Source organism: Ammospiza nelsoni, chromosome 4 (genome assembly GCF_027579445.1).
Source record: "Ammospiza nelsoni isolate bAmmNel1 chromosome 4, bAmmNel1.pri, whole genome shotgun sequence".
Lineage (NCBI taxonomy): Eukaryota > Metazoa > Chordata > Aves > Passeriformes > Passerellidae > Ammospiza > Ammospiza nelsoni.
Window position 1 is genome coordinate 60,732,944 of NC_080636.1, and position 22,860 is coordinate 60,755,803.

Here is a 22,860-nt window from a genome sequence, read left to right on the forward strand (position 1 = left end):
TCACCAGATCAGTTCCTCTCCATTAGCTATCACCAGCTCAGAGCAGTGGTGTGTCCTGTTCAGATGCACAGGTGTAGGGCATCCAAGAATTATACCTAATATTTGTTCAGCAAATGAAAAGCCAGAATTCCTCTGGTAAATGCAGTTATTGGAATTCAGTGTTAAACATCAGCTTCATTAAACTGACAGATAATTTACATGAGACTGGACAGACATGCTCTCTGCAGGCATTGCCAAGCTGTCGAGTTCAGGAGAGGAACTAAAAGCAAGGGGGGTAAAATCTTATCTGCAGAAAGCTACCAAATGGGTTTCCATACTGTCACTGCAGAAAAATGCAACACTGTAGTACAGGACTTGATTTTCTCTTTCTTCTTGAGTCGCTTTTTCGATAAAAGCAACGCCAGTTGTGCCAAATTTGTGATGGTATGTGATGTAACAAATCAGAAGGAGACAGGCTGAGCGAGCCAAAACCACCATACTCATTTTAATTAAGATGCTTTACAGCTAATTTACCCGGAGCCTTTCCAGTTGAAAGGCTGGTTACTAACACAGGAACTAGTCCCTCTAGTGCAGGGGCTGTTGAAATGGGGCCAAGGTGACACCTGTTTTGATTTTCCACGGGTGCATACAGCTTTCACCCAGCATTTAAAGACATGATAATGGTTTAATTCATCCTGTTCTGCCTTTTATCAGCAAAAGGAGTTTAGCTCTGACTGTGTTTCCAAGACTTCATGAGAAACAAAATAAACAACTACAGAATACAGGGGTTGAACTTTGCGTTTGTTGGGGGAGTTTTTCGAGGTTTTGGGTTTTTTCTCACCTTGTGCTTGTGCTGTAGCATTCTGCACTGAACTTGTGTGATTTTGTGCGGGCCTGGGAGTGGATGGGGTGTTGCATGCAGCCAGAGCAGTGAGCTGACAGCAGAGCTTTTCAGACACATTGCTTCATCCGGCCATCTGTTTGGTTTTGAGGGAAGGAAGAGGAAGATTTCTTACACTACAAATATATTACTAAAAGTCAGAAAATTGGATGTATTAAGCTTTATATTTTCCATTTATAATACAGTAGTTTGATTGCAGTGTATAAATCACTGAGTTAGAGCACTTTAAAATGAAGTTCTGGCACTCCCACTGCTTCAAGTAGCATTGTTATTTATAGATATTACATGAGGGCTGATGTTATGTTTAAGTGAGCGTTAAACAGTCCAGGCTGTTGTATTGTTGCTACGCACCAGAGAACCTCTGTCAAAGTGACTTTGGCACCGCTGCATATCCACCTTTCTCTCTTTGTCTTCCAAACCTTTCAGCAGTGTTTGCAGTTATCCATGTGCTCAGCGATGGAACAACCTATTGTTAGACTAACAAGGGCAAAGTCACACTGGGATTTTTAAAAAAGGGGAAAAAAAGAGGCAGTTCTTTACCCTGCCTAAAAGATTGTTAAATATTAAACTGGCCATACCAAGGAGTTCAGTGAAAGCAAACACTGTGGGTTTGTTAAACCTAATAAAGTAGAAAGTTAATAGTCAGGGACAGAGTGGTTTTGGTTTTAAGAAAAAAAAAAAAAAGCAATGACAATACATCAGTGTAAATCAATAGTGCTTTACAATGTTTAATTAAAAAAGAGTGAAATGAAACCTAGAAAACTCCAAAATTTGGCCATAGACATCTTCTCATAACTTGCACAGAACCCAAATCTCTCTGTTATTCAAATCAGAATAGCTCCTGCTGGAGTGTATAATTCTTATAAATTATTTATTTTATTTATTAATTGAATTTATTTCAATTGATTCTCTGATTTTAGTTTTAAATCTTCAAACCACTAAAGTTGCTGTCCTTTGTCCCATTTCAAGCAACAGAAGTGGCAACAGGAAAATATGGGTGATTTCTTTTTCCATTACTAATCAGTCACCATTTGCAATTAAAAATGTGCATGTGCCTTGACACATCTTGGATAATGGAGCATCTATCTCCCCAGTATTCCTTGAGAACAAAGCTGCTGATCATATGTGTAATATATAAAAAGCAAAGTGTAAAACACAAACTACAGGAGAGCTCAGACTGGTTGCTAAGAGTTGAGAGGTTTTCACTTAGATTGGGTGTAAAGATTTGTACCTACTTTGGCATTCCTCGTGTGCCCTGGTAAAATCATCTCATTGCAAGAAAAAAACACCTACATCAGTTTTTTGGGTTTGATTGGGTCTGATGTTTTTAAATTAAACAGAGTTTCAATCTGAAAGATTTTCAAGGGAATAGGGAAGAGAAAGGAGTGATGTGAACTCAGAGCATCCCCATCCTGTCTGCAGTAAAAACATCTTGTCCACTGGCGTGTTAAACTTGCTGTTGAAGTGAAAGGAATATATGGGAAATATCAGTGATTATCTAAACAACAAAACAGGCCTAATATTTGAATTTCTCTAGCTACAAAAGAAGGAATAGTGTTGGGGAAAGTACTGAGAATTCATACAGATTTAAGTGGAGCATTAATAGTGGGGTTTTTTAAAATCAAAAGCAAACCAACTAAACGAAAATGTCACCACCAACAAAAAAATGGTCTGTGGGTTGCAGTGGAAGTAATGAACCTTTGGTGAAATTACTGAAGTGTTAAAGGTATGTTTGTGGCCTGTGGAATGACAGAAGTGGCCAATAAAAGCTATCCTCCTGCTGGTGTTCAGAAGGAAATGAGGAAGATAAAAGGCTGAGGTGCAAATGAAGCAGTGAGGAAGGGAGAATGATCTATGGTGAAAAAAAAAATCTAGAGAACTATAGAAGGTTTACAAAGAAGTCAGTATACCAAATAAGGTATTTGATATAGGTATGGATATTACAGTACTTTACTGGTGGGTTTTTGACTGTGCAAGACCAACATGGTCTTAATGTGATTATCAGTAAAGAGAAGGAAAATCCTTGTGAGAATGCTGGGGGCACAAATTGGGAGCATGGGCAGGGAGTGTCCTTAACACCAAATGCCCAGACTGGTGTTGCTCAGGTCACAGCTCTTGCTTGACACAATATTAATTTGTGTGGTTTCTATTATGTTTTGCTTAAAAGAGAGGTTTTGTTATAATGTGATGGACTGTCTCCTCCTCTCACTTTTTAGTGCATTAAATAATCAGAAATGACTGATCTAACAGCTTTGTATAGAAGGTTTACATAGACAAATTCTCCTCCTGGCCAGTAGTAACTTTGAAGTTAGATAGTATTCAGAAAAGCATCATTCTTAAAAACAGCAGTAATGAAAGCTGTAATGAGAACAAAGAAAAGGGAGCAATTGTGATGTTTGTGCTTTTTTTTTCCCCCCCTTAAGCAAGCAGAAACACTTTTTTCAACTACACAGTGCAAACGAGACAGCTGATGTGTCTGAATGGGTTTTGGGATTCAGCAGATAACCCAAACAGAAATTTGCAATGCACTGGAAACTGTGTTGCAGTTTGATTTATGGCAAAAGCAGTCTTCAAACAGATTTGGGCTTAGTGTGTATTCCTGTCTTCTCATGAAATGGGATCTGAAAATTGAAAAACCATGTGTGATGACAGAGGAGGAAAGTGCTATTAATCAACACCACTTTTGTTCATGTCTTCAAAGCTGTTCTGCCACCTTTTTCATTTTTATCTCTTCCTAGGTTTTCAGCTTAGCAGGCATTTATAATCTTAAGTGAGCTACAGTAGCGGAGTGACTTGTTCGAAATCAAGTGCCTCTATCCCTAAATTTTTTCAGCTCAGGAATGTTGAATGTTTCAAAAATAAAGATGCTGTTTTTTCAAGATATTGCAAATTCATTAATTATACATGAAATATAGTCTTGTTTTAAAAAAGAAAAAAGAAAACTAAAACAAGCAAACCTTATGAGTTGTTTTTGCTACTTCAGTTTCTGAAAAGAATCCAAAAATGTATCAGTCTTGAAATGATCTGATATGAGAAATTTTCATAAACCAACCACTTAAACATAAAAAAGAGATATGAGTATATTTCTTCTTCATACGCAGAAGGAGTAAGCAAAAGCAGGTTTTGAGCCCGTATCAGCAGGTTAATACCAAGTCCAAAAAAAAAAAGTACAAAAGTGTTAAACAGTATTTCTCTTCCAGATGTGTTAGCCCAGATGTGAGTAGAGGAGGGGCTTGCTAAAGTTCATGGTAGTGTTTTGATTAAATTGTGTAGTGCTTAGCTATATTCTGTAAATAGCACAATATTGGCAATTATGTTGGATTTTCTGTGGATTCAGTGTTGCTTAAATCTGTCTTCTCTGTGAATTAGTATGGCACTTCTCTTTCAGCAAGGAATGCAGTGTTTTGCCTGAAAAGTACTTGCAACTTTTCTGTAGAACAGAGGCTGATCAGCATTGCATTAATGGAGATGAAGAGAAACAATTTTTCATTTTTTCCCCTGGAAGATATGACAAACAAGAGGGGACAAATAGCACAAAGATTACAGCACCACAAACTAGATTTTTGGCAAAGCTTCATAACAATGCCTTGACCCTGGTGTTGGAGAGCTGCATCTTTGCAGCAGAAGCATCATCCTGCACCGTCCAGTGTCTCAGTCATTGCGTGGTTGTTTGCCTCTGAATTTCCACTCCAGTCTTAATTTCATTCTTTGATTTACAAGCTTTAGCAAAGCTGCACTCAAGATAGGGCACCAAGTAAACACTTCAGGTTTCTTTTGCCTGTGGTTGCAAACAAAAGGCTATGGAAGTGTGGGCTTTTTTATAATGTACTTGAAAAAGAAAGATACCTCCTCTTGACAGGAATAACTGCTCCCATAAAACCTATGTTGTTGTAGCTTGTATGTTACCAAGGTACGTATATCAGTAGAGGGAAAAGAAAAGCAGAGGACTGCTTGTTTCTTCACTACGCTTACAACAGTTTCATTTGTGCCTTTCATTTTGTAAATGCATTTCTCAAACTCCATAAAACCTTATGTCTGTTCTCCAGCTCTAAAACCCCGAGTACACATGGAAGTGTGTAGCGTATACATTTCTGAAAATGTCATTTGTGTCATACTTTTATAAGGAGGATGTGAACATGACCTTTGGAGTGCTTCAGATTGGCAGAATCCACTGATCTAGACCACTGTTTAATTTCAATGTAGAAACAAATTTTGCTTATGCAGTACTCTAGTTTAAATTCCTACACATGTTGTATTGAATGCATGTTCTTGTTTAACATGTTAGTAATGATGTATGATCTATTGCACTCACTGTGGAATTTTTTGAGTAGGTATGTCATTTTCTCCTGCCTCTATTCATATACTGATGTTCTTGGCTTCAGCTTTTGTATCTAAAACAAAAAAATGCCTTCACAGATTGTATATGCTTTTACCTAACTTCTTCAACATGTTAAAATTTGTCCACTACCTCTCTTAAGTTAGCCAAAACCATTCTGTGTTATTTCAAAGACATTTCATAAAGTAGGTAGGACTTTCTTTGGAACTTATTGGGGGAGGAGGGGAAAATGAGTGCTTTTTAATATGTTCCTTTAAGGAGGCAAGTATACACTGGATAATGATGTTAGACAAATGCTGTTGGTTGCTTGTGTTTCAAGTTCATTTACTTGGTACTGAAAGATGGGCCTCTAAAAACTTTTGGCATTCTTTCCCCAGCGCCTGTCAGTGGATGGACATCAAACAGTATTAAGTCCCCTGGAACGACTGCCTCGAGTGAAAAAGCGGCACCAACACCTCAGCTGAAGGAGCAGGACACGCTGGTTCAGCGGGCGGAGCATATTCCAGCGGGGAAGCGCACTCCCATGTGTGCACACTGCAACCAGGTCATCAGGTGGGGATTGCTTGCTGGGGCACTTTTGGGGAGTATAGAACTGCCTCTCTGGCCAGGCCCAGAGAGTGGTCATGAATGAGTGAAATCCAGCTGGCCACTGGCCACCAGGGTTGCTCCCAAGGCTCAGTATTGGAGCATGTGCTGCTTAATGTCTTAATCAATGGTGCAGACTGGGACCAAGGGCACACAGAGTCACACTTGCAGGTGGCTAAGTTGGGCAGGAGTGTTCCTCTGTTGGAGTGTGGGAAGGCCCTGCGGAGGGATCTGGACAGGCTGGATCAATGAGCTGAGGTCAGTTTTGTGAGGTTCAGTAAAGCAAAGCCCCGTGTCTTTCATTTGGGTCACAACAACCCCAGGCATCACTACAGGCTTGGACAGAGTAGCTGGAAAGCTGCCTGCCTGAAAAGGACCTGGGGATGCTGATCAGCAGCAGCAGAACATGAGCCATCAGCATGCCCAGGTGGCCAAGAAGGCCAGTGACATCCTGGCCTGTATCAGCAACAGTGTGGCCAGCAGGACCAGGGCACTGATTGTCCCCCTGTACTCAGCACTGGAGACCACACCTCAAATCCTGTGTCCAGTTCTGGGCAGCTCACTGCAAGAAGGACATTGAGGTGCTGGAGCATGTCCAGAGAAGGGCAACAGAGCTGGGGAAGGGTCTGCAGCGCAAATCCTGTGAGGAGCAGCTGAGGGAGCTGGTGGTGTTCAGCCTGGAGAAAAGAAGGCTCAGCGAGGACCTTACCCCTCTCTACAGCTGCCTGAAAGGAGCTTGCAGTGATCTGGAGGTTGGTCCAAAGGAGTCAACAGGTTCATAGTCAGGTCAGCAGTCAATAGTACTTTTTATCATTCTTTTATCATTATGGAAATAATGTTTAGCATGTGATAGGACATAGCCACAAGATGTGAGGGGAAGTTTAGATTGGACAGTAGGAAATTTTTTTTCACCAATAGGGTTGTCCAGCCCTCGAACAGGCTGCTCAGGGAGGTCTTAGAGTCACTGTCCTGGAGGTGTTTAAAAGATGTGTAGATGTGGCACTTAGGAACATGGCCCAGTGGTGGACTTGGCAGTGCTGAGTGAACAGTTGTACCGTATGAACTTACAGGTCTTTTCCAACCTAAATCATTCTAGGATTCTGTTCATCCTGCAGCCTCTCTCACAGCAGGGCTTTGTTTTGCTTTTGTGGGTTTTGATTCTTTGGTCACAAGTGGTTTAAGGCTTCATTTTGGTAATGCAGAACACTGTTTTCATGTGTGGTTTATCTAACAAAACTGAAAATGAAACTGGTTTGGAGGAAAAATATTGTGAACTGCTCACAATCACAGTCCTACAGTCCATTTTACAGAGAACCAGAAAGCTGGATGGAATGGAGTAAACATAAGATCAAAGAAAAATAAGCAAGTTAGTTTTCATTTCACCCATTGCAATAGAATTGGGACTATTAGCTGGTTGGAAACCAAACAGAGAGCATAGCCATAGAAAGACTAATGTTGATTTCTAAAGTGTAATTTCTAACTGAGAAGAAGAAAAATAACATCCATAGAAGAAAAGCAAGTCATGTTTTAACAATTACTAGGACTGGATTGATAATAATTTACTGTATTGCTGGATTTCAAGCTCTCTGATGGGCTCCCTGGCCTTTGGACATTATGGTAGCTATTGTCCTTGACTTGTATGACATGGGTACAACACAAACACAAGTTTGTCAATAGAGATTAAGTTAAATAAGTTCTGCTGATCCCATAAGATATGCTACCATTAGCTAGAATTTTGTGTGGAAGAAGAATTGAATCTGGATTGCATTGTTCAGTCAGTGATTTCTGACAATTAGTCATCATTGTCTCATTCAGGGAGTTGTAATTGCTTGTATTGCCAATGTGCAAATCATCCTCGTTTTCATCCACCTTGCATTTTATTTTCCCTAAAATAGAAATCTCGTAGGATTATTGAAAAAAATGGATTCTTCCAAAGTGTTTTCTTCTTGCTTATTCAGTCATTTGTATTGTTAAACTATAAGGGGAAAGTAATTTTTTTTAATAGTAATTTTATATTTATTTATCTATATCCCATGTTTTCAGTGGACAAAATAAGAGAGCCTGCATTATGTTTCACCAAGACTAAAGAAAGAGATTTTTATTGATTGTAAAGTTCTGAAAAATGAGGAACTCCATGAGCTGTCTAATTTTCATTCATTATAATAGAAAATCAGCCTTTCCACCATGGGTTTTTGTAGCCTCTTGGGCTCTGGCTTGGATTCTACATCAGAACCAGCCAATGCAATCACTTGGTCTTTAGGGGTGAACTGAGTCCAGCTAGTTTGCTTCCATGAGATTTCTGTTGTGGTCGTTCACTACCAGTTCAGGGTTAATTTTACAAGACTCTTTACTAATGGATCTGTGATGTTTTGGAAAAGTTATTCCTACTTCCACTGGATACATCAAGGAAATAAAATAAAAATATATGAACCTAACCCCCATGAAGCAATAGAAAATACTTATACACATTCCCAACACAGGTGCACCTTATGCATCTTAATCTAATTTTTTTACTTCATTGAAAAATCAAAGATTAATATCAGAAAAAGTATATTTATTCTTGGGGTGAGATTCATCTGATTCCTTGAACAGTTTGGCTCATATAATAATTCTATCTGTCTTTAGTATTCTATCCTTTTTGTTCTCTGGGATTTGGATTTGTGTCCAGTAAATAACATGCAAGAAACTATTAATTTTCTTTTTTTGTGCTGTTATTTTAGTTTTAAACCAAACACAAAGTGCACTTATATGCTCCATCTTTCATACAATAGGCTTCCTTGCCTTTTACAGCAGTCATGGTTTATCAGGGAGTGCTGTGCTCTGTGCTGTGGGGTCTCAGTCCTGAGCAGATCCCCTCTCCTCTTGGCCCTTAAATCACTTTCTGCTGCTCCCCGCTCCCCCATTTGGATCACAAAAAAGAGATGAGCTGCTGCCCTTCAAGTTGGGCAGTCTGTTGGTCTGTGGAGCAACATTTACTCCTTAGTGGATAGTGAGGGCAAACTGCAGAGACCTCACTTGACTGTGCTTAAGCCATTGTCACCTCTTGTAAGCGACACCTTTTCATGAATAGTAATTGGTACCCACATCTGACTTCTTTGTAATTTGCTGTTGGTGTTTAAATCCTTATATTTCTTCATATGTTAAATGCCTGCTCAATTATTAAAGGCAAGTGTTCCGAGATGAGTTGATGTGCATTAATCAATGCCAAATATGCCTCATGTTGACAGCATACAGTGGATGTGGGAGACTGCAATGGCATTTTGAGTTCAAGTTTTAGCATAATTACACTTCATGCCCTCAGTGGTAGCTTTACCTATGAAAAGGTAGGAGGAGGATCAAATGGCATTGCATTGTACATCTGTTTTGAAGCCAAAATGCATTCTGGGGTTGGTTACTTTACACTCAGGCATAGAATAACCGTGGCTGGATGAGCCAAAACCTTTCTTAGAGATACCTTATAACTTTTTAATATATCTTCAATTATTCACACAGTGATTGTCTGAAGGTTCCAGTTTTTTACAAAGCTTCATTAAGTAAGCTTTTCTTTCCATGTCTAAAAGAATCAAAGCTGGAGGTAAACTGAATTTCACTTGATCTACTTGCTGTGACGGTCTGGCAGACTTCTGGCATTTCCTGATGAAGACTTCTGGTTCCCAGACAGCCTTACCAAGTTCTGCACTGCAGAGCTGGCTCTTCCTTTGAAGTCCAAATGTGTTTTCTCTGGATTGCCATTGAGAACATACCCTTTGGCATGGCTGCTGTGAATGATGACTTGGCTTTGTCACCTTTTCATAAATCCTAATTGTTTTTAAAGGCAAAAAGCACAAAGGAAAAAGTATAAATGGTGCTTCCCTTCAGCATCTCCTGTACACAAATTGTACACTGTGGCATTTTCAGGGGAGGAGGAGAAGAAACTTCCAAGAATGTAGAACTGCTGTATGGTTAACTGTGAACTGATTGGCCTTCCTAGCAGATTCCTAGAAAAAGGAAAGCCTTTTTGATCTCTCTACCATCAAATTTCAGTTCTGGCTTACTATCATAATACAAGCCACATGAGAAACTAAATTACTGGTGTACTAATAAAATACATCACGATCATACTGATGAAGTTATGTTCAGTTGTGAGCATTAAATAATTGAAATTGCACTTATGTTTTCTTCATGTTGCTCACTTCTCCTTTCACTTTGCCCCAGTATCATTGTTACATGCAGAACCCAGATGTCTGAGGTGACTACTAAAATAATGTACCTTTAGAGCATTAGACTCTGCAAATACTCCTGTGAATCAATCAGAATCTCTTTCCAAAAAATAATAAATAAATGACTAGTTTGTTTTCATCTCTGAGTTCTGTTCACGTGGTCTAGGTGGTAATGCCAGAAATTTGTTCAGAAATGCTCAGAATGTCAGAGTAGCCTGGGGTAGAGGCACACTCATGGCCAGCTGTTGCCAGTTCGGTCATCCCATATCCCATTTGGACAGTAGAAACGTGCGTTTTTAGCACTGCTTTTACAAATATGTTCTAGTTGATGGAGGCATGTGGGATTTTTATTAGTTTTGATATTAAATGGGGAGGAAGTGAAGGATGAAGAATCTACAGCCATGTTCCTAGCATTGCATCCCCCTAGATACTTCTGTCCCATTGCGTGAGAGTGGGCATCCTGCCCCTTTCTCAAATTGGGGCTTTAAAGTCCTTTTCAAGTTAATGGAGGAAATAAATACCTTTCATTACTGGAAGCTATCATTTTGATGGCAAAATTATGCAGAGACTGGGAACACCTCCAAGTTCTGAATATCATGTTTTAGTGTATTTTACATGGCAGGTATTTTTTTTCTTCTTCTTCTTTTTTTTTTTTTTTTTCTTCCATGTGCTTTGGACAGCTTTTAAGTTGCAGGAATCATTAAGCCGCAGTATCAGCTTGACATGTTTAAACTGCGGCCTGATTGAAAGTAAAATTGTGTTTAGAAAGTGTTCCTCTGGACATGTGTGCACAGGGAGCCAGCGCACTAATGGAACACCTCACAGACATTGTGCAGGGCACAGCCCCAGCTGTCTGGGGGCTTTGGGAGAGGAGCTCCATAGGTGTGCTCTCAGGCTGTTCCTGGTCTGTCTGCGCTCCTGAGCACTGTCCTGGGTGGCTGACCTCAACATGTCAGGGCTGTAAACTCTGGAGAGCTAAATGCAGCAGATGTAAAAATTCCTTCTCCTCCTGTTGCTGGCATGCCTGCTTCCCATTGCAGAGCCGAGCCTGTCATTTCAGTGCAGATGGCCAGAAACTCGATCCTACCTGGAGCCAGCAGAGCATCTTTAGTGTCAGCCCCGTGTTAATGAATCTGTTAAATTAGCCTGTGCTGACACGGCGCTCTGAGGGCACTTTGTTGTACATAAGGGCCTGTATTGTTTGATCAGTACATAACTGAAAGGGCATTGATGTAAAAAGGTGCTTGTAGAGCAGTGGGAGGGTATCGGGTTAGGTCAGTGTTTGCACTGCTCAGGCATCCGCTGGGAGAGGGGCTGGAGAGCTGCACTCAGCCCCAGCTCCTGCCTTAAAGCTTCTCTTCAGGAGCCCTTTTCCACTCTGTTCCCTCCAATAAACAGGGGTGAATAAAAGAAACTGGCCCAGACTAAAGTATGTTCATCATCTTACAAGGTCTTCGGGTTATCCTAAATCTTTGAGGCTATCCTAAGTCTGTTTGAGTCCCTTGTCTCGGACTTCTCAGCCTGCTAAAAATACGTAGCATTGCCAGAGAAAATGTAGAAGAAAAATTACAGTCTTTACACTCTATCCTTGATGAAATTGCCCTCTGTCCTCAGCCCACTTATATTTCCATTTTAGAGTCAACAAAAGCAAATTTCAAGGTGGATTGGGGGGGGGGGGGGGGTGGTTTTGGTTTTTTTTCTTGTTTGTTTGGTATTTTTTTTCTTTATTGCTGTTCCTTTATTCATATGAAAATCTTACACAAAAATGTTCTTGTACCTTACTTGATTTCTAAAAAAATGTTTAGCAGCAGGTGATCGTATTAGTACTTTTCAGGTTTTTTTAAGTGCAGCATTAGATCAGAAAAAAAAACAGTAAGAATTACATCTTTTCACTTTTCACTGCTTGAAAGAATTACATCTTTATTAGTGTGTTGGAAAAACAGGAAATCTGGTGAGGGAGATGAACCACAAAGTTCATCTGAAACCTAAATTCTGGAAAGTTGAGTGTTGGTCGGACCTTGGAGGCACCTCTTTGAAGTAAATATGTTCACTAAAGAGATTAACATTCTGAATATATTTTCAGATGAATATAAAGACGATATATACCTGGGATTCATGAGTTACAAACTGAGATTTTTTTTTGTGAAAATTTCTTTTCTTATTAACTGCATTGCATTAACCAGATAAATGGTATTAGAGGAAGCTGCCTGTTTGGGGAAAAAAATGGACCTATTTTAGTACAAAAAATATCTTACTATAACTAGGATGGATTATCCTGTAAGAAACTTGTTGGAAGGAACAGCGATTGAATTTTTGTCTCAGAAGAAACTGATGTTACCTGCTCCTAGTGGGGTCAAGTCTACTTATATTTGTAGTCTCAATATGAAGGCAGACTATAGGGGATCTGATCATGTTACTGAGTCAAATCTCTTTGCAATAGATGGAATTGGGAACATGGAAAACATTCTTCTTCACTTTCCTGGCAGACATTTCAGCACTCTATTTAATGTAGTTCTAAAATAAGATTTTTGAAATGCAGTGAAGTGAAAAGAATTAGTGTTTATTGTGGGCAGGCATTTCTAGGAGAGTGTTCAATTGAGATGGATACAGTCAACACTTGGAGCTTTCTTAGAGCCTGTAGGAGTAAAGAGGGATGGAGCAATGTATGTGTGTGAACAGTGTCATAATGGCACAGAGCTTTTGCAGATAAATCTATTAACAGCTTTTGCAGGAGCCAGCCCGTGTGCTTTTGCTGACAATATCTCTTCTTTCTAATCAGAGGACCCTTCTTGGTGGCTTTGGGAAAGTCATGGCATCCAGAGGAGTTTAACTGTGCCCACTGCAAAACCTCCATGGCTTACATAGGGTTTGTGGAAGAGAAAGGGATGCTGTATTGTGAGGTCTGCTATGAGAAGTTCTTTGCCCCTGAGTGTTCAAAGTGCCAGAGGAAGATCCTTGGGGTAAGTGACCAGCAAGTGGCCTGTTCTTTGGTGGCAGCAATAATCAGTGTGTTCAGTGCTTCTCTGCTATGAAATTCCATTTTACCTGGCCCAGTCTTCATTCTTTCAAATATACTCTTGACACACTTTTCTACTCTCATTACATACAAAATACACCTTTGGATCTTCTAATGTTGAACCTTTTCGATGTCTTTGAGACAAGGTGCTGTAGGCTCCTTGGCTCTCCTAAGCTCAGCTCCTGTTCTCGTGAAGCTGTTCAGTACCAAATTTTCCTGAGCAACTTGCTTTTAATTGGCAGCTTTTTACAGAATGAGAAGTGGGGGAGGGAAGTAAAAGGAAAAATCCTCCTTAGGTGAACTGAGCATTAAGAACACACTGCCTGCTGGATGAGAAGTGCTGAAATATTTCCAGTGTTAATGTAGATGGAAAGACGTGTTCTCTTACTGGGTTCTGATATTGCTCATTTGAGCCTGCCAGCTGATCGGCTGCTGTTTCGCTGCAGACAGCAATGTGTCTGCATTCTTGTCTAACTGGGGTCATGCAGGGCTCTGGCAGCACAATTCTCAAGTCATATTTGGCACTATAGCATCTTCCAAAACAGCACAGAGCAGTCATAATTTTCTTTGTAATATCTTCTGATTAACTCTTCACTGACTTCAAGAAAAGGGAGAGATGCTGCTTTTCTTATTTCAGGGGCCCATTGTGGGTGAGATCCTGATTAAAATTAAGAATTTGAACAAATGAGTTGTTAAAACATGTCCAACTCTGTGTCAAACCTTCCAAAGACCCCAAAGGATTGCTCATGAAAAATAAGGAGATGTACCATAAATAAAGCACTTCATTAAGTTTAATATCGCAGAACTTGTGTGCACAACCCATTTTCAAAGTAGCAGCAGGAAACGAAGTGTTCTTGAAATGAATCAAGTGTGGAGGCATGGCTACCACAGTTCTAGTCATCACATCGAAATAATGTGTTCCTAACACTTTTTCTAATCCCCACAGGAAGTAATAAATGCTTTGAAACAAACTTGGCACGTTTCCTGCTTCGTGTGTGTGGCCTGTCATAACCCCATCCGCAATAATGTTTTTCACTTAGAAGATGGTGATCCCTACTGTGAGACGGGTAAGAAGCAACACAACCAAAGTTTACTGCAGCTGTGCAGGAAAGCAGAGCTCAGTAAGGTTGGGAAAAAAATTAATTCCCTTTTCTCAAGCTACACATTAGAAGCACCCCAGCAATTTCATGTAACTTGGATATGTCAATTCAAAGCAATAACTGCTGCTGTAGACCCTTTAGTTTGCAGCAGGAGGAGTTGGTGAGGATTCCTTCATCAGCTTCAGCAGCAGCAGGCTTCTTGTCACTGATTTTTACTTATTCCTGTTAAGTCCTCAGCTGGTGTATCAGTGATACATCAAAGTGTTAATTTTAAGGTGACTTTCTGGTTGGCTTTAAAGTAATCTGAATATATGTGAATCTGCTTACTTACCCAACACAAGCAAATGCCAGTGGAGTAATGTGGTTTTCTCTGAATAGCCTTTTTCACAGCCTGAGGGGCTTCCAAGAGTAAACAGTCTGTCCAGATAGTTTTTTGCAGGATCAAGGATAAAAAACTGTCAGGGGAAAAATACAGTGATTCAATTAGAGTGCTTGAAAGCCTGATGAGCAATATTACATGAACAATGTGGCCTAGAAGTTCAGGGCATTTCTGGTTTAGTTTTTAGCACTTCCAACTAATCATAACATTTTTTATAAAATCATAAAGTAGTTTGGGTTGGAAGGAACCTTAAAGATCATCTGGTTCCAACCCCTCTGCCAACGCCTCCCACTAGAGCATGCTGCTCAAAGCCCCATCCAGCTGGCCTTGAACATCTCCAGGAACAAGGAATCCATAGCTGCTCTGGGCAACCTGTTCCAGTGCCTCACCACCCTCACAGTAAAAAAATGTCTAAATGTCTTCCTATTATCCAATATAAATGTACTCTTTCAGCTTAAAGCTATTCCCCCTTGTCCTATCACTACTTGTCTTTATAATATGTCCCTCTACAGCTTTCCTATAGGCCCATTTCAGGTACTGGAAGGTTCTGTAAGGTCTGCCTGGAGCCTTCTCCTGGGCTGAACAACCACAATTCTTTGAGCATTTCCTCAAAGGAGAAGTGCTCCATTCCTCTGAGCATCTGTGTCACCTTCTCTGGACTTGCTCCAGCAGGTCCACACCCATCCCATCTTGGGAACCCTATAACTGGGTGCAGGACTTCCAGTGAAGTAGATGGTTCAGAATCCTTCCCTTGCCTGCTGGCCACTCCTCTTGTGGTGTAGCCCAGGATACAGGTGGCTTTATGGGCTGTGAGTGGACATTGCCAGGCCATGCTGAGCCTCTTGCCAACCTATTATTATCAGTTTGAACAGTGTTTATTTAAGTTGGTTTTCTAGTTAGCTTAAAACTTTCCATGTACTCTTCTGAGCTAGGAAAGAAATAAGCAATTTGTAAAAGAATTCCCACAAAATGGAAAAGAGACAAAATTGTATCAAAATTATCTGTTTTCACAATGCATGCTGTGTTGGAGCTGTCAATTGGACCCTTGTTACGGTTTTCCTTCCACTCTTAGGAATGTTGCAGTTTGTAGAAGTGGATTGGCTAGAAAAGATTTAGCATGAAATTCTAATGACCTCTTAGATTTCCTTCTGAGCTGATCCCAGAGTTGTTCACAGCGCATGCCAGGGAGAGTGCTAGGTACTGTGAGCATGAGGGAAGTAGGCCAGTTTATCCAAAATTTCTCTTGTAAGAGCTGCTTTAATGAGATGTTGGCTGATACAAAAGGACACAGTAGGTTATTGCTAACTTGGTGACAAATGTAGGGTAGGGTGTTGCTCCTATTGAATTTGTGGAGCAGCAGAGGAAACGGGTATATGAGTGGCATCCTCCGGAGTGACAGCACGGTGAAATTTCATCCTGAAGCCATGTGAAGCCCCTAATCCTGAAACCATTTGGTGATTCAAAAATAGTACTGGAGGAATCAATAACTCCCCTTTGGGTGGAAAGCTCATGACAGGATTTGTTCTCTTAAGGTTCAATTCTTGTTCCTGCCACCAAATGACCCACATGTTGTGCAGTGCATTGATTTGTGCTACTGTTACAATTCCTGTGCAAAATGTGCCTTTTTCTATACTGTGAGCGGGAAAAGCTGTGGTAAGATGTCAAGTGTACTACACTTCTTGCAAAGTTTATTTCTGAGATAAAAAGTTTCTAGTGCAAGTTAATGCAGACACAATCTGTGAGGTGTTATTGGCAGTGATACTTTGTAATGGCTCTGGCTCACTAACTAGATGTTAATTTGAGTTATATTAATTTTTCAAAGACTTTCAGTCCAGCTGGAGTTATGAGTCTCTGACTAATTTTAAAGAAATAAGGAGTAAATGTCACTGCCAACTTTCCTTCTTCCTAGTGCAAAGGAAGTTCTAATTTTAAATCTGTATTTGAAATTATAACAACATCAGCTATTAGTATTAAAGTGGGATTAATCTGCAGAATGTTCTGGGTTTAGATATTGAGGCTAAAATTAAAAGTCTGGATATCTACAACTTTGAACATTTTTTAAGTGCAGGGTTAGTAGCTAATTTTGAAAATGCTGTGTGCAGGAAGTGCTGATATGTGACTGTGTAAGAAATCTGCCTTGGAAGGCTTCTGTGGTATTGCAATTCAAGCACGCAAAAGAAAGCTGATGCCCTTCATTCTGCCTTATCTACTGCCCTTTCTTCAGAAGAAAAGCCAATAAACTTATCAACACAACCACAGGCCAAATAACAAAAGGTTTTAACTGCTGGCACCAGGAAAATATCAGTAAGATTCTGTATGATCACAAATGTAAAGAGCTGAAAGAGTACAGTCATGAGACTGTTCCCTTCAGGGGTTTTGCACAGGTCTGTCCTACCATTTGATGTTTTTATTTGTCATTCATTTTAAACACTTAAAAATTAATTCCAGTAGCATGGATTAATGGAGGTGATCAGTGAAGCAGTTGCTTGCCACCGACAGCTATCAAGGGCTTTGCTATTCCAGAGTACTTGTGTTCCCCATCCTGTTGAGATGTCTCCTATGATGATTCATTTTCAGGGAGGTCATCACACAAAACACTATCTTAGGAAACAAAACCAGGACTTTCCTCTTGGGCTTGGCATATCTGATGGTCCCCTCTGGGCTCTGCTGCAGTAAGCATTAGAGCTTCAGCAGATGTGTACACTCTAGGTGAGAAACAAAATCCCCTTCAACACAGCTTCCCACCCTTATAATTCTCCTTTGAAAATGACCCCTGGCATCTAATTTCCCTGTCAGAGGCAGTGTTGCTATGGTAGTAACACTCTGTTACTGGTAGATGGAGTACAAAGCTTCATTATGGCTGTCACTTTGACTGCAGTTCATCTTATGAAGACTAATCTTGCATTATGTGTTTTCCAGGGGTAGTGTGAGGGCCCCAAATTCTCTCATGTTATAGCACTAATGCCACTCTGCAGGAATAAAACATTTGCTTCATAGAATGGGGTGTTTGAGAGTTGAAATAAGTGAAAAAGACCAGACAACTTGGGCAAAGGAAAATGAATGGTTCAATGCCATTTGTTTTAGTCCCTGCTCCCTGAGATTGCTGGAGAAGCTTCTTCACAGTAATGAAGAGGAAGGGTTTGTTGGTTTGTTTTGTTGGTTTTTTTAAAAGTTATGTAACATACTTTAGTGACTAGAAAGTTATTCTGACTTGATCCAAATTTCTGGACTCTAATTAGGACAGAAGGCTAATGATTACATAGTTTTGAGTGGTGCAGTCTGGGGCAAAAATTGTACCAGAATGTAGGTCAGAGTTTATTACTCTCTGAGAAGGTCTGTAGTGTGAACAGCTGGGGTGTGGTTTCAAAGCAGAGTTGGAGAGAATGTAAGGAACACGTAGAGTTCACGTGGGTGCTCTCTAGGAGTGCATTTCCCCCACTCCAGCCCTCTGTTGAGCTCAAGGAAATGAAACACCAGGAAGATGGAAGCATTGCCCATTTGAAAGGAAGAGGAAGAGAACTGAATTAGCAAGAAGTCAACATCCCAGGCTTTTGATCTAGGAGCTTTTTATTCAGTATACTCAGTCTAACAAACTTCTGCAAGTTCAAATCTATTGCCAGTGAAAGAGCAAAGATCTCGAGGGGTCAGTCCTACTTTTCTGCATATGCTTTAAAAGCTGTTTGTATCTCTTTGCAGATTACTATGCCCTCTTTGGTACCATGTGCCGTGGCTGTGAATTCCCCATTGAAGCTGGAGACAGGTTTCTTGAAGCCCTGGGCCACACTTGGCATGACACCTGCTTTGTATGCTCCGTAAGTGAAGCTGGTCTGCCTTCAAACAAACCCTGGCAGCAGTGCTAGCCTGACCCATATGGGAGTTAACAGCTCTAACCTCTCTCAATCCCCTGAGCCCAAACAAAGAGTGCTTTCCCAGTTATTTGGAAGGTGTGTTGCTATTGTAAGCTTTTGGCACGGGTGTGAGCGAAGGTGTCCTGGATTGCAGCCCTGTATCCCAGCGTTTAACCCTCAGCATTTACTTCCTCGGAGTAAGCGTTGAAGGTTCTAAGGGAATGGGCTGTGTTTCCAAAGTAGTAAGAGTGTTTTTAACATAAGGACACTGTAGCCAAGGTATTGCTTGCTAATATTGTATGGCCAAAAAAAAACCTTAAAGAGAAGCCCCAGTATTAATGATTGGGGTTTCTTTTCTTAAATTCTGAATCTATCTCTGCTCCCACTTAAGCATCTGTTGTCTAATGAAAGGTTATGCTTACACCAGCCACTAGTATTACCTTTTCTTTTAGGGATCCTCTTTTTATGTAACTCTTACTCTTTGAATATATTTGTGCATAGAACAATACCATGATTTGGCATTCTGGATGGTTACAATGTAATTAATCCATCTGAATAGGGTGTTCTTTTGTTTCTTACTCCATTTCAGGTATGTAGTGACAGTTTAGAGGGCCAGACTTTCTTCTCCAAGAAGGACAAGCCGCTGTGCAAGAAACACGCCCACTCTATCAACATCTGAAACTTGGAGTTCGTCTTGTGTAACAAATGTACTGAGCAGAAAGGGTAAAATGTCCATGTTCAATAATTGGTTAAAATTATTTATACCAAATTTTTCTAAAATGTAAAAGTGATGTGGAAACTTGCAGAAAGGATCGTACACTAATTTTTCAGAGTGTTTATCATTTATGATTTTGCTTCATAAAAAGAAAGGTATCAGGAATTGCACCCAAGCCGAACAATTAGTGTGTCTTTATCTCTGTGCTTCACTCATTATTGTATTTCATGATTTTATGACCACATTTATCTCTGTTTCATTATGAGAAGTGAAGCATCTGTAAAAGTAAATACCTGATATTAGAGGTCTCAGTCTTGCTGCTATTCAAGAAATAAAAGGCGTTTGGATTCAGCAATCCCAATCACTTTATTTCAGCAATGTTTTTAAGTGTGTCCAGAAGTATTGCAGCTAAACTCCATTAAAAAGAACTCAAAGTAAAGATAAGATTACACAAAATATATAGTTCCAAAACTTTTTTTTTATCTGATATTTGTATTCAGAAAGTTTCCTACACAATTAGATGTAGCTGTGCCTTTGCACTTGAATTTCTGATGAGTTTGCAAGAGACAGAGGTTTTTACAAAGCATTTAAGTGGCTATGCTGGTAAAAAAGAATATTTGGAAGATGCCACTTAAAACATAAATGGGATACTTTTCTGTAATTCATGTACTACCAGAACACTAGCCAAAATCCCTTGCTGCTGAGAGTGTGTTTGATAGAATGAAAATGTCAGATCAAATCTTAAGGGAGCAGGGATTTCAACTCTTGTGTTTGCAGTTCAGGTTTTAGGTAGCTTTAATTGCCTTGTGAAGGGGAAATTGTGCTGAATCTGCAGGTAACAGCATTTTGTATCCAGAATGTGAGATTCTGGTGTTGAATGAGGGAAGCTGCTGAAGTGCAGCTGAGGACATTGGTTTTTTCTCAGTACATTCTTTACCATGTAGCTCATGAATATGTATATTGGTGATGTGCCAGGTAGCATACTGAAAACTTAACTTGCTCAGCTGTTAGGATTTTTATTAGTTAAGGATTTATTTTTCACTTTTCTTCCAGATGTAGGGAATGTATTGTTAAATGATATCCCATTGGTTTAAGCAGCTCAGTACCTCTCAGATCTTGCAAGGGAGCAGAGAGACAATGCTGTCATTATGCATTTGCCACTTGCCAGGTCAGCTGATTCTGTGGCTTGATAGGAATTTTGCATCCACACAGAGAGGCAGTGCAAGAGCAGTGCACCAGCTCAGTCCCCCTTAGGCTCAAATTAGGGCTTAACTGGTTTAATTGGACAATTGCAGGCAGCCGGGGAGGAGGTGTGCTCCTCTGCACAGGGTGAATTTGCTGCTGCAGACTTGCACAACAGTGAGGGGGGCTCTCTTAGGACCAGAGCAGATTCCTGAAGGAAACTGAATTTACATGCTGTTTGTTTCAACTGGGTTGTCAGAGCTGAATTGTTAGTCTTCAGTGCTCTTTCTAGTAGTAGACATTAAAAATAACCATTTACTGGTTTTGCTGTTGTGGGGTGGGTTTTTTTACTGATTAAAGGGATAGTTTTATCCATAAAACTGTGGATAAAAAAGTAAAAAAAAAAATTGCTATGGTTGAGTAAAGCAATTGTAATGAGGAGCATTAGCAAAAGAGGAGGAAAGAAAACCAAACTTGCTGTACTGAAATATGAAAAAATATTTGGGTTTTTATTAATTCAGTGAGACAGGTTCACATTGTAGGGCTGTTTAACTTTATTTCCTGAAGTTGTTTTTATTCAATATTACCACGTTTCTTTTTTAACTTCCAGTGGTACAGAAGAAATTTGGTGAATGTTGGTAAATAAGAAATTTGGTGGTACGGTATAAAGCTGTTTAAAATGTTTACACTCTTGTAGATCTACCCTTTTGTGAGTTTGGCTGAAAAACAGAAGGGTGGAAGGAGACTGGACAAGACACAGTAACATATAATCCAGGTTGCTTTTAAAATTAAGTGGAATGTGGAGAAATGAGACCTATGGGCTAGGTTTCAGTGGAGCTTTATTGCACATGTGTGAGGAAAGAGGGGGAAATGCACAGGGAAAGGCGTTCCATCATTTCTGTGATTCAAACCTTGCAATTTTAACGTGGGATAAAAACTTCTCAGTTTGTCATTGTCCTTAAAATCCAGTTAAATTTTTTTTAACCTCATAATTTTAATTGGAATTTTATTTTTAATCCATATGCTCTAGGGTTTGAAATTTTGCAGTTGTTAATGAATTTGAGGACAAAAGCCTGAAAGGCTCCAATAGAACTGCTTCATTTAGCTGCTTTGCCTTTTAATTTCTGCTTTTATCTATTTGTTAAAAATTTTAAAGGAAGCATAGAGTCACTGATAGATAATGAATATTTAATGGCTTTACCAAATTATATAAATCAATTAAAAGGAACATAATTTTTATCATTATTTTAATAAGTGAGATTTTAGTAGAGCACTTTATAATAATGCCATATATCTCACTGAATATTTATTACCTTTTGTTGTTGTTGTTGTTTAGACCTATTTCATCCTGGAATTATTTTGTTTTATTTTAAGCCTGCCTTTACCTCTAGAATCTTTCGGGGTCTGAGTGTATGTGTTTAAATATACTTCTTTCTACATGCACGCACATGCATTGAGAGACATAATTATAAATGTGCATTTGAATGCAGACTTGACATAGCAAAAAATCATTTGGGGATTTAGTGAGATTCCCAACTGCTTTTCACACAACACACATACAGCATCCATGTTATGAGGGAATGTTACAGAGTCAGGACAGATATATTAGTTACCTAACTACTGTAGATCTTTGCATGCATTTTCACTCAGTCATTGTTTTTCTTCCAACACTGCCTGTGAGAGAATTTGGCTTAACTCTGTTTTGAAGTAGAATGTCTTTATAAGAGAATAATTCATCCATGATGACAGTTTCAGTATGTTGTAATGAAATAATTCAGAATTACATGTAAATATAAATGCTTAATATAGCAATGCCATAAACATAAAAGCAGGAGTTGAGTTGTGGTTCAGTGTGTGTTGGTCTGTTAATTGTGTACCTATTTCTTCACAGAGCTACTTGCATCATCTAGCCATGCCAGCTGCTTTGCAAACATTGTTTCATGCTAAACTACCAGCTGTTAAGTCCTGGTGATTTCTTTGCTTGTGTTTAATAATCTTTGGCATTAAATTTTGTCTGTTCACATTTGCGATTTTAATTACAATTGAAAAATATAACAAGCAAATAAACCCTACTCAAAACCTGAAATTCTCCGTCTTCACTTACTTTGTGGTCGTTGGATACTTTTTTTTCCTGAATCACAGCCAGTAAAGGAAAACCATGATTTTACACACAAATAGATAGCATTTGAACTCATTCTTCAGGTTTTATGGGTTTTTAAGCTTTGTTTTACAGGGAAGGAGCAGGGAGTCCTGGTGACACCAAGGTGACCATGAGCCAGTGATACTCCTCTGAGCCAAGGAAGACCACCAGCCTCCTGGGGCCCATTGGGCAGAGGATTGCCAGCAGATGGGAGAAGTTATCCTTCTCTGCTCAGTCTTGGTGAGACCCATCTGGAGAGCTGATTCCAGTGCTGGTCTCACCAGTACCAGGGACAAAACTGTACTGGAGTAAAGAGCAAGGAAGGTGGTGAGGGGCATGGAGCCTTTGTCATACAAGGAGAGGCTGAGAGAGCTGGGACTGCTCAGCCTGGAGAAGAGGGGAGTCAGGGGAGATCTCATCAATGTCTACAAATACCTGGATAGGGGAGTCAAGAAAGAGCCAGGCTTGGTATGTAGTGAG

General features: G+C 39.8%; 1 protein-coding gene across 7 annotated transcripts in view; it reads left to right on the plus strand.

The window, feature by feature from the left end:
• PDLIM5 (PDZ and LIM domain 5) overlaps window positions 1–22,326 on the plus strand; it is a 139,414-nt gene extending 117,088 nt beyond the window's left edge. For all 7 annotated transcript variants that reach the window (XM_059470327.1, XM_059470323.1, XM_059470330.1 and 4 more), the window contains 5 exons: window positions 5,594–5,768; window positions 12,780–12,960; window positions 13,963–14,083; window positions 18,192–18,307; window positions 18,933–22,326. In XM_059470327.1, the coding sequence (XP_059326310.1) occupies window positions 5,594–5,768; window positions 12,780–12,960; window positions 13,963–14,083; window positions 18,192–18,307; window positions 18,933–19,022 (683 nt within the window). In that variant the 3' untranslated portion in view covers window positions 19,023–22,326. The remainder of the gene's footprint in view (window positions 1–5,593; window positions 5,769–12,779; window positions 12,961–13,962; window positions 14,084–18,191; window positions 18,308–18,932) is intronic.
• Window positions 22,327–22,860: the final 534 nt, after the last annotated feature.